This window comes from Macrotis lagotis, chromosome 1 (genome assembly GCF_037893015.1).
Source record: "Macrotis lagotis isolate mMagLag1 chromosome 1, bilby.v1.9.chrom.fasta, whole genome shotgun sequence".
Classification (NCBI taxonomy): Eukaryota; Metazoa; Chordata; class Mammalia; order Peramelemorphia; family Peramelidae; genus Macrotis; species Macrotis lagotis.
In genome coordinates, this window is record NC_133658.1 from 476,833,265 (window position 1) to 476,850,176 (window position 16,912).

Genomic DNA, 16,912 nt, shown 5'->3' on the forward strand with positions numbered 1-16,912 from the left:
GGAGAGAGAGAGAGAGAGAGAGAGAGAGAGAGAGAGAGAGAGAGAGAGAGAGAGAGAGCGAGCCTGGCCTCCAACCTAGAGAAGGAGAACAAATCGTGTTTAATTGTCTTAAAATTTGACTAGACATTTATGATAATTTAAAATAGTTCAAATATGTTCATCCTCCTAATCTCTGACTGTTATCTTTAGGGAAAGGAACTGGACATCTGATTTCCTTGGTATAGAGAACTCTTAGATGAGAAAATTTCCTTTCCCATTGTTGTTCAGCACATTCTCAACAACTTTACAGTTTATTTTAGAATTTTTACCTTAGAGCATTGAGAGTTTAAGTATTTAAGAACAATGACATATATATGGTGGGGTCCATGCCTGGGGAGGGACAAACAGATTCAATCAGGATTTTCATTGTAGAGACATCTGCATCCTTCATTGAGGCAGATGTACTGACTGCTTCATTGGTGATTTTGCTGGATATTAAAATCAAGATCAGCAATACTAAATATCTTACACACATTTGTGAAGTGCATCATCTAGACTACGGAAAATGAGCACATATAATAAAAGGGTCTATTAATGTTACACTGGTGACATACAGAGAAATAGTAATAGGTACAAGCTTATTGTATGCACTCAACCTAGTTTGTGAAGGATTTGCAATCTGAGGTAAGTCATAGCTTGCCACTGCCTCATATCTTATCTTTCCCTGTATTTGAGGCTAAAATATGTAAATTCAATTATTTTTGTCTATGAAATATTGCAATCATATATAACACAGGTCAGTGAACAAATATTTAGGTTTATTTCATTTTATCAATATTAACTTTTTACTTTTTTGCAATATAGAGGAGGTTCTACCTCCTCTACCTCTCCTGACTGCATGTCCCTGTTAAAGAGTTTTAGCAATTCTTTATCAGAGGCATATTTGAACTTAGGTCTTACTGGTTCCAAGGCTAATTCTCTACCATCCCAAGGTGCCTCTCTAAATCTTTATAAATCTACATCTTTAAATGAATCTTTATAAATCTTTATAAAAGCATAGCTTAAAAGGAAAAAAAATAAAAAGCTCTAAAAGACTGATACAGGTCCTAAAAGATTGATATGGGAAGGAAAGGCAGACAAGAAAAACCCAGGGATTTAATAGAGCTGAAATATATTCTCTGAATAATTTAATGCCCGGTAAAATAGGTTTCCTCTTTCAGTAAAACCCAGTTCTCCAACCAATGTGAACTTCACATGGAGAGAAGACTCAGTTACAATAACATGTTCTGAATTGCTCATTCCTGGTCTTTACTATGAAATTCAACTCAAAAGCATCTTTGATCAAAATTGGCAGGTAAGTACATCAAGTGTGTTTTAGCTTTGTCTGATTGTTTAATCGAAGGAGAGAGATTTTAGGTCCAGTAGGAGTTATCCTAGTTAGAGAAGTATGAAGTAACATAGTTTTCCTAAACATTTGTCCTTTTGCTTTACCTACATCTTACCAGATTTCTTCACTCTAGGTGGTCCTCATTAACAAGTGAATGTTAATTATCAGTTAATATGTAATTCTTGAAAATCTGCTATATACTTGGGGCAGTGAGTAGATTGCTGAACCTGTAGTCAATAAGACTCAAGTTTAAATTTCACCAGAGGAATTGACTACCTTTAAGACCCCAGGTAAGTCACAGAACCTCTCTCAGATTCAGTTTTCTCATCTTATGAGGATAAGAAATGATAATGGAATAACAATTGCACTTCTCAAGGTTGCTGTGAGGATTAAATGATCTTCAAATCAAATGAAAACCAAATGAAAAGAGTGAAACTCTTTGCAAACTGTATAACATTATATAAACACTAGCTATTATGATTATTTTTATTGTTAATAGTAATAATTGACATTTTGCTAACTATTGTGAGCTATGTAAGAAGTTGGAGACATGTTTCCTATTTTTAAGGAGTTTAAAATAAATTTCAGAATCACAAAATTTGAGAGCTGTAAAGAATAAGACTGACAATCTAGTCCAGTTGATAGAAGAAAAGAATTTCCAATATTGCTTAACAAATGGCTCTCAAACTCTTAGTGAAAATTTCCAGAGAGAGGGAAGTGTAACATCTCTTGAAGTAAGTCATTATATAGGCTTTAATAATAAATAAATTTTTTCCACAGACATCAAGCCTAAATTAGATTTTGCAACTCACATTCACTTTTCCTGATTCTATCCTTTCATTCCTTCTCCCTTCCTTTAGTTCTTCAGATACTTAAGGACAACTGTCATGTTCTTCCCTGAACTTTCTCTTCTTTGGGAAAATTATCTATACTTCCTTCACCTGAACCTCTTATGATATGGACTTAGGGCTCTTTACCATCCTGGTTGTTTTTCTCTGGATGCATGGAATCAAAGCAAACCATATAAAACAAAATGTAATTAAACACTAGATTCTGTGGCATTTATTATCAAGACCACAGTAGTCAAGAGGAAGGCTAGATCAGTGAGAGCTAGGATAGACAGGGACTTCTCCATGGAGGAGATGGAACTCAATGTGAATTTTAAATATGGAGAGGATTTGGATAGGAAGGAAACCACAAAAATGGACGACAGCACCAAGGCAAGATGAATATGGAAAATTCATGGGAAAGTAAGATATTTGAGTTATTTATTTATTTTGCTGCTTCCCCTTTCTGTCCCTACAATTCCATTAATACATATCAGCCAGACTAATCAGTTAAGGATGAAGGAAAAAAATGGAGCAATGGGACATTCCCAGAACATTGTTTATATTTTGGAATGACACATCCATATCATTGGGGAGCTCATTTAGTGGGAACAAAATATCCTATTTGTACAGCACTTTAAATATAGTTGGTCTTGAATCTATCAGGGAAAGGCATTTGGTATCTGTTCACTCCAGAAACAAATAAAAAAAATGCTAAGATTTTTTTTTTTAGTTTTTTCAAGGCAATGGGGTTAAGTGACTTGCCCAAGGCCACATAGCTAGGTAATTATTAAGTGTCTGAGGCCATATTTGAATTCACGTAGTCCTGACTAAAGGGCCAGTGCTCTATCCACTGCACCACTTAGCTGCCTCGTAAGATATTTTTCAATGCTTATTATCAATCAATCAATCTATAAGCACTTATTTTAAGTGATTACTACATGTCTATAAGAAGAGAAGCAGTCAATTTGATATATAAATTCATTTGGAAAGTCTTATCAAAGAGCCTAGTGGAAATCTTAGTAATATGGCCAAATAAAAAAGCAAGAAGTAGCGAAAAAAAATTTGACTCATAAAATAAGTAAAGAGATTAAACCTAGAAAGATCTATAAGTTATGGCATTTAAAGATGAAATTATAAAGAGTCAATCAGTCATTTAAACACTTAACAGATATTAAAATAACAATAATTAAATCAGTTTTTCAAAGAGCCTCATTTTATTTGGTACTACTATGCGCCAAATCTCTCTCTCTCTCTCTCTCTCTTTCTCTCTCTCGGCTATTTAAAAGTTAACTTTGGAAAGAAAAGCATTTTGTATTTAGAGGGAACAGGAAAAACCTCTTGTAGAAGTCACATTTAAGTCTTGAAAGAACTCACAATTGGGTCCTTATGTAGCATGATTAAGTAATGATTGGCAGGTGTTTGGCAAAAGCATAATGATTTGGAGACAAGAAAAACTCAAAAATATATGGATATTTTGCTGAATTCAAAGTGAACTATATTCTAGTAGCTAAAGGGAGATATTTTTTTAATTTATCTATTAAAGTCTCATATTTACTCCTTTTTGAGAGAATAAAGTATGACTTTGAATACTATGACTGAAGAGACCACTGATATAGAGTCAATTTTCAATCCAGTGAACCATCTGACATCCAGTAAATCAAAATGCTAATTAAAGAAGACACCTGGAATTATAATCAGAAAACATGGACCTGAATCTTAATTCTTATGCTTACTATCTGTGTAGCACTGGACAAATCATTTCTCCTCTCTTAGCCTTGGTTTCCTAATTTTTCAAATGAGGTGCTTGATAAAACTAGAAGGAAACTTGGACATCATCTAGTTCATCCCTGGATCATTAGGTGAGTGCCAGAATTGGAGTCAGGAAGACTCATCTTCCTGAGTTCAAATCTGGCCTTGGATACATATTAGTTATGTAGCCCTGCAAGCTGTTTAACTGCTTGCCTCAGTTTCTTCTATAAAATGGACTGGTGAAGGAAATGACAAACCACTCTAGTGGTTCTGCTAAGAAAACTCCAAATGGTATCAGGAAGGTCAAACAGACTGAAAAGAACAAAATAGCAATTCATCTCTTTCTTTTCACAGAATAGGAAAATGAAGTTTACAAAGATAAAGTAACTTTTCTTAGAGAATAGTAATATTATCACATAATTTCTAAATCTTTCTTTCTTTCTGCCCCTTTGTTCCAGTGTTTAACTCAAACAAAGAGGGGTGGGGAAAATAAGTCAACAATAAGGGAAGTGTAGATAATGAAGAGGCAGTCAGGTAGTACAATGGATGGAGCATCACAGGGTGGATAGCAACCAGAAACCTGGTGTGACCCAGGCAAATCATCTAACCTAGTTTACCCTGGTTTCCTCATTTGTAAAATAAACTAGAGAAAAATAATTGATAAACTACTCTAGTATATTTGCCAGGAAACATCAAATGGATCACAAAAAACAGACATGATGGAAGCAATTGAATGAAACAGTGGAAAAATAATAATTATTAAACACATTAGACCAGACCTATAATTTACTGATATAAGGAACATTTAGTGACAAAATTTAATCTACCTATAGAAATCAGCATTTGAACTGCAACTTCTAGTTTCAGAGAGTTGTTGGAGGTATAGAGAAATTAAATTACTTGATCAGCATTAGACAGCCAGTATGTTTGAGAGACAGAATGTGCAACTAGGTCCTCATAATTCTAAAGTCAGTCCTCTACCCTTTTGCCATGGTTGTTTCATACTAGATAATTTTTTAAAAAATACCACACTCTTTTCAAGATCTGCATTTTATTGATATAGAACAAAGTTGCCAAATGTTTGACCCACAGTCCCAATGTAGCCTAAACCAGATTAAAATATAATCATTAAAATATAATAAATAAAAATACAAGTTAATATACACCCATCCACATATATGGTTTAGTGATCTGCATTTCTACTTGAGTTAAATTTCTTTGGTATAAGGATAGCTGGATAGTGCAGTGGTTAGAGATCTAGGCCTGTAGTCAGTTTATGAGTTCACACCTGACCTTAGATATGTACTAGTTGTATGTTCTTGAACAAGTCACTTAACCCTGTTTGCCTCAGTTTCCTCATCTATAAATTGCTTAAGAAGAAAATGGTCAATCACTCCAGTATCTGAGAAAAACTAAAATGAAACATGAAGTGTCAGACAAGGTTAAGACAACTGAACAACAATAACCATTGGTTATTATATACAAATGCTAAAGAAACTTGTTTTATCACTCAATAGAGTTTAACAACTGTTTTACAATTTAAAGAATTTAAGTCTTTCCTGGGAAGCAGAGAGATTAAGTGACTTGCCCAGGATTGCACAGTCAAATCATACCACTTCATCAAAAGTTATTCTATCTTTAAATACCTTTCACAAAGTGTTTCATACCCTTTAAATTGTAAGCTGACATTCATTATAAAGGAAATATTTTTGTAGGAGGCTTGACTTTATGGTGTTCTACTTTCAATGCTAATACTCTATACAGTGGGTGAAAAGCCAAGGACAGATCAAGAAGTCAAATGAAGCACTCGGATGGATTGTCACCTGAATGACTGAGAATAGAGGATATCATTTTGATACTCTTCTTGATAAAGTGTACAATCAATTAATTGATACATGTATTTGTCCCCAGCTCATCATGAATAGAACATGCAATTTTATAGTAGGTGACTTGGATTCTGAGAAGTGTTATTTCTTTCGGGTCAGAGCAAAAGCAAGAATGGCTATTTATGGCAGTAAGACATACCCTAGTGACTGGACACCTGTGACACACTGGAGGAGGAACAGATTGGAAGGTAATGCCAAATCCAAGGTGATACAGCTGTTTTTAAATGGTAATTTCAAAGGGAATTGATCTTACCAATGTGGATCTCAATGAAGTATGACTTATTTTTAGATTACCAGAAATATTAATACCTTAGCTTATTTTTTATAATATAGGAAATGGACAGGAAAACATTTCTCTTAATTTTCATATCTCTAAGGTTGCCTTCTTCATATCACAGTAAATTGAATTATATTTCAGGTAGGTGATATAAGGGTTAGAGAGCTTTCATGTGGGAAAGTAAGACTCTGAGCAACAGTTTGAGATAGTATATGTACACTGCACATTGGAAGGAAGACTACTAAAAGAGGTAAAGATTTCAGAGAAGATATTAAGGAGGAAATTCAAGATAAATTTTACCTAGTTCTTCAATGAGGAAATTCTGTAACATGCTGGGGCTTAGAATGACCATGATGCTAAATGACAAAAGGAATGTCTGGAGGGTTTTGTCATTTATTAAAAGAAAGTCCTCTCTACATTTGGATTCTGCAAGTATGCATCTCCCTTTTTAATGCCATTAAATATTAATATTTACATCCTTGAATAGTATTATCATTTTCTTTGCATCTATCAAGCAATTTTGTAGAATCTTAAAATATGTATAATAACTATAACTAGTATTTATATAGCACTTTAAATCTTATCAATTAAGTGAATTACTTGGAATGATCTCACTTAGTTGGTCTTTTATTGTTCTCTTTCATTTACTCCTCTTTGCTCTTTATGAGAAGAAATTATTATTAAATTATTTATAATTTATATCTATATTTTAACAATTGAAGTTTAATAATTTAAAATAAAAATAAATAATATTTAAAGTAATATAAAATGTTATTCAATCCAACTTTCCTTCCATGTAATGTAAGTTAAAGAAATATTCTAAAACATGTCCTTTCCCACTTGGTAGGGAGGTTGTTTGCTGGATAAGATGTTTCTAGTTTCTTTAGCCTCCTCATTATAACAGTTGTTTTATAACAATTAAACTTCTGTAAGAATAATTGAAAATTAAAATCTAAATCTTTCCCTTTATCCTTTCCTCAATTTTTGATCACAAAAAAACACTTGAGAAACTCTTTTGTACCTGTTTACAGTATCTTTGTATTAATTTTATTTTTTTATTTAATTTGATGTTGATATTTAGGCTTCTATTTCGATTAGTTGATAGTCTGACATACGGATGGACTCCAATATCAGTAGTGTCTCATTCTTTGTATATTCAGTACTTAACAAAATGCCTTTTAGATAGTAAACATTTAATAAATGCTTGTTGATTGAATGATCATTAAGGTGTTGTTGTTGTTTGGCTTATTATATCCTGCATCTTCTAATTCTCTTCTTAAAGAAAGCATTCATGATATTCATGAGTGAAGTTGCTCTATAGTTCTCAGAGATCTTTGGCCTCTCTGTTTTTTTCTGTATCAAACTTAATTCCCAAGATATTTTTTTCATCATTTTTATATCTACTTTTTCTTTGAAGTCATAGACTATCAAAATATATCTTAGCTTGGAAGTCTTTTTGAGTTTTTTGGTAGAATTTTTCCACCATTTTGTCTTTTGAGAAAAAATGTCAGCATGTGCATATTTTTACTTATGTACATCAATAGCCTTGTAGGGGGAGATGACCAAGTGAACCATGAAATATTTTTCTAGTTGCTTTTGGGGACCTAATGAAATTAACTGATATAATTAATTCATTCATTCCTCCCTCCTCAAAGAGAGCCTGGGATGCATAGTTTTTTTTTTAATCTCCAAGTTCTTTTTAAAGAATCACAGATTAGAGTTTGGAGGGACTTTGTAGGCTTTCGTCTCTTTTTTTATGGCTAAGGAACCTGGGACCCATCATTTATTATGCCCAAGTTCCGTTTGTAAGATCATAGATTAGTCTTAAAGGGACTACAAAGGCACTTTGCCCCCCCCCCCAATTTTAAAACTCTAGAAAACAGAGGTTGAAAGGGGTTTTAGTGACATGCCCAGGGTTCACTCAGATAGTTAAACAGCAGAGAGATTGGTTTTGAAATTAGGTCCTCTCTAGAGTCAGTGCTGTTTCTACTGTACCACATTGTCTGCTCATTTACTTTATAATGAGAATGTCCTTACTAGCATACTTTAATTCTTTTAGGAGCATATCAACTCATAGTTCAATGGAAAAGAATCTAATGTTTGAGTATCAATAATTAAATTTATATTTATGAATGTCTAAAATTGGTTGATTTATAATACTTCAAATAGTCATTTTTAATCTTGTCTTTCATGTCATTCATTTCTATGACTAAAAGATAGTGGCCTATGGTAGCCAATCTATTGGCAATGGGTCTCTGGGTACTTATGTCACTAGGATCATTCTTGAAGTCTTTCCAAAGTAGTAGAACCTATTTTTTACAGTTCTGTGATGTGATTTTCCTAATCCCCGGGTTATCTTCATATATTTTGGAGACTTCACAATTCTTTGAAGATTGATTTAATTGAATTTTCCTTTCATTTCCAATGACATATTCTAGATATCATGTTCTTCTACAGTCTTTCCTTTTAGTAGTGTTGGAGTGAAGGTGAATAAATATACAACAGGATTCTCATCATTGGAGATCGTATTAGGAGACTGAACAGGTTTTCATCTTTTTTTTTTCTCCAATTGACATCAATTATAGCTTGACTAATAAACAGTCTACTCATTAACAGGAAGTTCTTTCAAAAATGCATGGGAATATTCAAAATTTCCTTTCCTAGAAAACTTGCATAAAATAATTTGGTATAAAATAGTTTGGTTGATTTTAAACCTGTTTTCCACTGAGTAGCTGTGTGACCTTGAACAAATTCATTGAAACTCCCAGAAACTTGGTTTCATCCTCTAGAAAATGAGGGAAACTATATCTTTCTTATTCCCATGCAGGATCATTGTTAAAATAAAAGGATGGCACACTAAATTGTTTTAAAAACTAGAAAGAGCTATATTAATGTAAGGTAGCAAAGTGCAAAGAATGAACTTGGAGTCAGGAAGAGTAGAGATCTAAGATATTTACTTAGCTGTTTGACTGAGGGTTGATCACTTAAACTTCTTTCAGCCTAGGTTTCTTTATCTATGAGGAATTGTTGAGTTAATATATGTAACGAGTTTTGCCAGTCTTAAAGCAATATATAAAAATGAGCTATAATAATTATTATATTATATTATAATAATTATTATATTTGAGGCTCCATGACCAAGAAACTTGCTAGGTGATCAAAAGATTCCCCATCAAATGTCATTTTATCTTTCTAAACTCTAATTTTTGTTAAATACCTCTTTTGCAGAATGCCTCCCTTGCTAAGACCTGTCTCTTTGACTGACTGTATACTTCATATTTAGTAGTATTGACTTGTGAATTGATAACCTGATAGCTTTGGATATCCCTTTCTGAATGGAAGGATTATAGGATTTAAATATAGGACTAGATAATGAGCTGTCTTTTTTGTTACATATCTTTTCCTTCCTAGTATTTGTATTATTTTTTTATCAGAATCAAGATTCAGATTTAGAACTTTTCAGAATTTTTGAAGAAAAGACTTGAATTGGAAATATGCACCAACAACTTTCCTGTTTTCTTACAGATTCATGCATTGAGGGAGACAAAAAATCTTCCCCGAAATACGTCTACCTAATTAGTGGTCTGGTTATTTTCTTAATGGTGTTGCTTCTCCTTTTATTTTTGTGGAAATCATCAAGGTAAGCACAAACTTGAAAACTCTCAAGAAATGAATATATCATGGACATTTTAAAATGCACAAGTATACTCATTTAAACTCCTTGAAATCAGGAACCAGATATTTGTTTTTCTCCCAGAATTGAGCCCAGAACTTTGAATGCAGAAGGTTTGAAGTATATGTTTATTGAACAAATGGCGAAGAAAGCAAATTCTTAGGTAAACAAGAAGTCTATGATTATTTCAATAACTAATCAACTACTTTACCAAAGGAAATCAATAAATGATCAATTAGAAAAAAGCAAGTAAATATGTAGAAAGTAAATAATTTAACACATAGAAATTGAAAATTACTTTTCCATATGACATATATTATTTTAAATAATACTTTATTATTATTTATAACATTTATATTATATTATTATGTAAAACAATTTTAAGTATTAATTTTTAAATAAAATCCTTCTCTCTTATTCTCCCTTACCCCCTCTCTGAGACAGTAAGCAATCTGATAGAGATTTTTCGTGTGCAATCTGATATTAATTCTGAAAGAAATTTTGAAAGACTGGCAAATTGAATGAATATTTGTAGGATTATTGAAAGATGCTAAGTTTATTGTGAGATTTTTAAATGTAGTAACTCACATTTATAGAGTACAACAAAATGTGCTTAGCATATATTGTATCAGAACTTTGTAACTGAGAGGTAGGTAATATGAGCATTATTAGTATTATTAACTCCATTTTACAGGTGAAGAAACTGAATGTAGAAAAAAAACCTGATATCTGTCATTTGTATTTGTTCTACAATCAGAGTTACGTAGATGATTGAAAAATACTTATTGAAATTGAACTGAAATCATTTCCAAAAAGCCTTTAGAAGAGGAGGAGTTTGCATGGTTGGATTTCTTTAAAGTCGATTAGACTTTTGTGCATTTTGGCTAAAACAAAATAATGATTCTTAGCATGTGTAACATGTTTTACAAATGCCATGTTGAAAACATTTTAAAATCTTTCATAAAAAACCTTTAATCATCAGCTCTTTCCCCCTGTTCATAAACTGATTTAGAGCCTAGGTGCCAGAAAAGTTAGTCTGACAATGGACAGATGCACTGATTATATGCAGTTCCTTGAATCATGGTGGGATTGTCTATCTTCAAATGACTTTATAGTTATAAATTGGCTGGACATATTGCATTGAATTCTTGCAAGGGGGCCCATTTCAATTTTGTCTTTAGTAGGAGAGGAGCTCAAACTGAAGCAATCAACATCAGTCTCTCTTTCAAAGGAAATGAAGTAATCTGATAAGCATATTAAGGGCACGAAGACAAGACAATCTGTTCAATCTAGATGACTGTTTGGTATTTTAATATAGAACAGATCTAGCCCACAAAGAAAAATCTTAGAAAATACTGTCTTGATGGAAAAATACACTTTTACTCTTACTCTCGGGAATCCCTTGCTTAAACAAATAAGGTGTAGAAGAATCAATTAAGTCAAAACAATTATTATTAAATTAATAGTATCAGTATTTTTAGGATGTTTGTAAGACACATGAAACAGTTTTCTGTTTCTGTAAAATATTTCTAAAATGCTAAGGATCCAAAGCTTGATCATCAAGACTAAGTTGGAAAGGATGGAAAAATATAAAAATATGACTAATCAGAAGTTGATAACTGAAGGATCTAAGATAGTGAACACTTACTACTGACGAGGTCAGTTCAATGATGCTAATTATATCCATTGATGCTGAAAGAATCAGATGATTCAATTGCTGAGGCATTGTCAGTGATCTCTGAAAGATCATGGAAAATGGGAATATTTGTTAAAGGAATCGTTAATGAACATCTATAAATACAAATGTTGATCTCAAAAAGCCATTCTGGCTTAACCAAGAATAAGTTATGATAGTCTAAGTTTATTTCCTTTTTGAATAGTCACTAAACTAGTAGGTGAGGAGAATGCTATAAATTTAGTTTTATTTAGATAAATAGACCATCTGATAAAGTGTTTTGTGCTACTCATGTGCAAAAGATGGAGAGATATGAGCTAGAAGATAATATTATTACAAGGGTCCACAATTGGATGAATATGTGGATTCCAAGATTTTATTAATTTTATTAATAGTTTATTAGTTTTATTAATATTAATATTTATTAGTTTTATTAATAGTTATGGTGGAAGCATCAAATGTCTCCCAGTAAAGCATCCCAGGGATCTGTTCTTGACTCTGTGTTACTTGCATTTTTATCAATGACTTGGTTAAAAAGCATAGGTGTTATACTTATTAAATGTGCAGATGATTCAAGGCAAGCAAGATGGCAAAGTCAGAGTTTAAGAAGACCTTGCTGGGATAGACTATGTTGTAGAAGGACTTACTTTTTAGATACAAATTGGGCTAGATGACCACAAGTAATGGGTAGATTCATCTTCATGAGTTCAAATCCAGTCTCAGACTTCTACTAGCCATGTGACCTTGGGCAAGTCACTTAATCCTGCTTGCCTCAGTTTCCCCATCTATAAAATAAACTAGAGAAAGAAATGGCAAAACATTCCAATATCTTTGCTGAGAAAATCCCCAACTGTGGTCACAAAGAGTTGGACATGACTAACAATAACAAGATGCCCACAAATGTTTCTTCCAACTCTTAAGATTCTTTGATTCTATAAAAATGACTTCAATTGAGATGGTATAGAGTTATTGAATGAACAATGGCTAGATAAGTCTGCTTTTTACTAGCCCTATGACCTTTGGTAAGGAAACCACCTTGAACCTTTTCCTTCATCTAGTAAATGAAGATAATATCTGTGTCAGGTCTCAGTAAAATGGATCTGAAAGAGCTCTGAAAACTACAAAGTGTTCTATTCACAGTGGTGATGGTAGTGCTAGGGAAGATAATAATAATTACAATACCTAAGCTATAAAACATTCTAGGGTTTTCAGAGAGCTATTTCTTAAGGTATAAGTAGTGTAGATGTAGTCATGACTATTTTACTCATAAGGAAAATAAAGCTCAGAGATGCAAACAGAATTACCCATAGTCTTCTTGAAGTTTAATCTTTGTAAAGAGATTTCTGTTTTAATTTCAGAGTTAAGAAATTATTCATGCCTGCTGTGCCTGATCCCAAACATTCTTTTCCTGGTTTATTTGATTTCCACAAGGGAAACTTTCAGGTAACTATAAGTATTTTTTTGCATTTTTTAAAATAACTGTCACCGACTCAAGTTTTCTTGTACTCAAATATGACTATGTAGAAAAATCTGTTTGAAAATAAAATATTATCTTTTCTCTAAGATTCATGAGCAATGCATGTTTCAAAAGCAGAAACTTTGTCTTTATCCCTTATATATTTTGTTCATTCTGAAACTCTCCATTAGGCCTAAAAGGATCTCTCATTTTTCAGCTTCTATGGGTGAGACCAGGAGAAAGAATGTGCACTTAATTTCTGTCATGGTACTGCAAAAAAAAAAAAAAAATTTTCCCTTTAACTTATTAGAACTAATGGCAAGGAAGTTCTCTTGATATTTAATCTAATTATGTTTTTCTTTCTTTTGTAATGTAAATTCATTTACTCTCCTCTTTGGAGGTGAAGAAGACCTTAGTCAATTTTCTTTTAAAGTTTGCCTACAAATCAAAATACATTTATGGGGCAGCTAGGTGGCTTGGTGGATAGAGCACTGGCCCTGGAGTCAGGAGGACCTGAGTTCAGATTCAGCCTCAGACACTTAATAATTACCTAGGTGTGTGGCCTTGGGCAAGCCACTTAACCCCTTGCCTTGCAAAAAAACTAAAAAAAATGCATTTACTTAATTGCTGTAATCCAAATTCTTGAATGCAAATTTGGGGACAATAGAAGGGAATTGGACAGAGCATTAGAGGAGAGGAGCTGGTCAAGTGTCAGCTCTATTCCTCTGGAAATCTCACAATAGCTATCAAGAGGTAGAAGGCAAAAGAGATTGAAGAGTAAGGAACTAGCAGGAACATTCACCCTTGGGGAGTAGCTTCCCTCTGTCTTGTGCTTATCATAAAACCTAAAAAATGGTCCTCAGTATACATGTTTTAATGAAACAATAATTGAATTGAAGACAAGGAGATTGGGTCTACCTTTCAGTTTTGCTGTTTATCAGTAGCTAACACACACACACACACACACACACACACACACACACACACACACAGACAAAACCATAGATATAGTACCTTAAGGTTTGCAGAGTATATCTCCTTTTATCCTCAAAACAACCATGGAGGTAGGTGCCATTATCTCCATTTTGCAGAAAAAGAAACTGAGATAGTTAATGTTTAACTAACTTGCCCAGAGACACAGAGTATCTGAGACTGGATTTGAACTCAAGCAACTAGGTAGTGCAGTAGAGAGAGCTTGAAGCCTAGAATTAGGAAGATCTGAATTCAAATATAAAACTCAGATATTTACTAAGTGACTCTGGGCAAATCATTTAACTCTGTCTGCCTCAGTTTTTCAACTGTAAACTAGGAACAATATTACCCACCTCACAGGTTTTTGTAAGGACCAAATGACATAATAATTGTAAGGTGCTTAGACTAATTCTTGATACCTATATAAAAGTTAGTTATAATGATGAGGTCTTCCTGATTCTAGGCTTATTGTTGTATCCACTGTGCTACCCAACTGCCTTATTATTTATTGACTCTATGACCTTCAAAGGTCCCTTCCAACTATAAATCTATGGTCCAATGTGTTTTGTTTTGCAATTCCACTGGAAAGTGATAGAATAAGATTTAGATCTGGGGAAGCACTTTGGAAATCTTCTCTTCATTTGCTTTCTAGATGAGGAAACTCAAACTCAGAGAAATTACAAGACTTAGCCAAGGTCATACTTGTACTAAGTGACAAGAGTCAGCTCTGATTTCCAGTTCTAAGTCTCCAATATAACTACATTCATTGTCCCCAAATTTATACCAATAGATAATTACAGAAATGAGTGATTAGAGATTTTATAGATACTATAACCATATTTTAGAGGGGAGGGGAAAGAATATCTAATTCCATTTGAAATTGAATTTCCTCTTTACTTTGCTAGCTCACATTGACATTAGAGCACTATGCTAGTTCATTTGATATTGAATTTTGGTATAATCTATATTAAAAAAAATGTATGCAGGACCAGGTAGGAGTTTTAGTGGAAAAGTTCTAATTTATTTGTTTCCTCTGAACAGGAGTGGATCCAGGATACTGAAAACGTGGCTAACCCTTCTAAAGTAGAACATATGGAGCCGGAGTGTATTGTTGAGGAGGGGCTTCTGGAGGAATTTGCCAAGAAAGAGGCCAGAGATAAAGAGGGGAAAGCTTTTCAGGAATATCCACAATTGAATGAAGACAAACTAAACTCTTGTGTCCCATGTCAAGGTGGTGACTCTACTTGCCTGGGTGATCTTAAATTTGTTATGAATGATAATATGTATGTTGTATTATGAAACTGCATGATGCACAACTAGGAGAGGGGGTCTGGGCCGGGATCAGCTTGGTAGACTTTTGGAATTAATGGCAATAATAATGATAATAGTTAACATCTATAGAATGGCTTTAAAGTTTGCAAAACACTTTACAAATATCTCATTTGATAGTCATGATATCCCTGGGAGAGACATGTTATTATTATTCCTGTTTTACAGTTAAGGAAACTAAGGCAGACAGATGTTAAATGACTTGTTCAGGATTACACAACTAGTAAGTATCTGAGGCCAGATTCTAATACGAATCATCTTCCTGATTTTTAGGTCCTGTTCCCTCTCCATTATGTTAATTAGCTAGCTAAGGACACAGATGGGGAAACAAATTATTTTCAGGATCTCTCAAACTCACAAGTCTGCCATGAATTTAACAGCTATTCAGTGAGAAATCTTAAAGTAAATTACATTCATTTTTGTTTTAATTACACCATCTTTTCACATGTACATACAGCAACTCATCATCCTTAATGTCTAGGCTTTAAAACTCATAAATGTAGGCACATTTCAATCTGAGAGAGTTTATTAAGCTGCTAGTCTATTTGGAATACTTAGAATAATTAATTTGAAATGTTTATCATATTCTTCCTAATTCTATGTTTGTTCTATGTATGCTTTTCATTTAACTTGTTATGACAGAAACACCAGTACAGATGGTCAATAAAGAAACATATGTAAAAGGATTTTCAAGTATCCAGGTTGAGATAACATAGTATAGGGGAAAGAATATTGGAAAGGGAGCTGGGCAATGAAGTTCTAGTACTCTCTCTGAGACTATAGTTTTATGACTTTTGCCAAATCATCTCTTTCAGCTTCCCTTCCTTAGTTATAAAATTCTGGAGCTGGATTAGAACATTCCTAGTTTGATATCTAACTCTTAGAAACTCTTTAAAGTCACCTCTAGCTCCAAAATGATCTTATACAAGTAGCTTGCAATTTCAAATGGTGAAGAGATTCTTACACTGTTTTGTTTATAACATTGGGAACTACATAGCAAAAGATGATTAAGTATGACAAAGTTTCAAATCCACATATTAGGTTAGGCAAACAAAAAAAAGTTTTCAAAGCTTAAACACAATTGACTGAATCATTGTTTTGAAATGATAGACTACCTTTGCAAAACTATATCTCCTCATGAAGGAAAATCCCCAAATAATCCCCTATTTGTAACAAACCCTTCCAGTATTTGTAATATACTTTGTTTTATAAAACATTCAGCACAGTCAGTCCCTTGATATGTCTGGTTCTGGTCCTTGATTTTTATTTTGCTGTGTTTCCAATTGCTAAATAAAGGGGGGGAAAGTTACCATGAGTATTATCTTTGAGAATAAAGTTCTAAGTGCTTGATTTCCTGGTTGATAGTGGAGGGGGTTTTTGTACTGAAAGTTCTTCTAGGGTTCTTCTTCATCAGGTTTTTTAGATGATTGAGATTATAAATTCAGTAGGTGGAAACTAGGTTGAACTGTACATTTGCAAAACAGTTTAGCAAAGCCACAGCAAAATTTTCATATTTCTATCTGCTGAAGGTGGTTAGAAACAGTGATGGGGAACATAACATGCTATTTTCTGAGGCTATTAAAAAGTCTCAGAATGACCCTGGTAAGTATTGAAAATAGAACACAATAGAGGAATGAGCCAAGAAATATTAAGAAGTCTACAAACTATGTCGGAAACCCTAGTGTGTGGCCATCTTCTG

The 16,912-nt window shown here is 33.2% G+C and overlaps 1 protein-coding gene across 1 annotated transcript in view; it reads left to right on the forward strand.

Annotated features, from left to right (window-relative positions):
- The window catches only part of CRLF2 (cytokine receptor like factor 2), a 46,237-nt gene extending 29,620 nt beyond the window's left edge, over positions 1-16,617 (forward strand). The window contains exons 4-8 of the mRNA XM_074213675.1: positions 1,200-1,333; positions 5,857-6,019; positions 9,634-9,748; positions 12,815-12,899; positions 14,926-16,617. Of these exons, the coding sequence (XP_074069776.1) occupies positions 1,200-1,333; positions 5,857-6,019; positions 9,634-9,748; positions 12,815-12,899; positions 14,926-15,183 (755 nt within the window). The 3' untranslated portion in view covers positions 15,184-16,617. The remainder of the gene's footprint in view (positions 1-1,199; positions 1,334-5,856; positions 6,020-9,633; positions 9,749-12,814; positions 12,900-14,925) is intronic.
- The last annotated feature ends 295 nt before the right edge of the window (positions 16,618-16,912 follow it).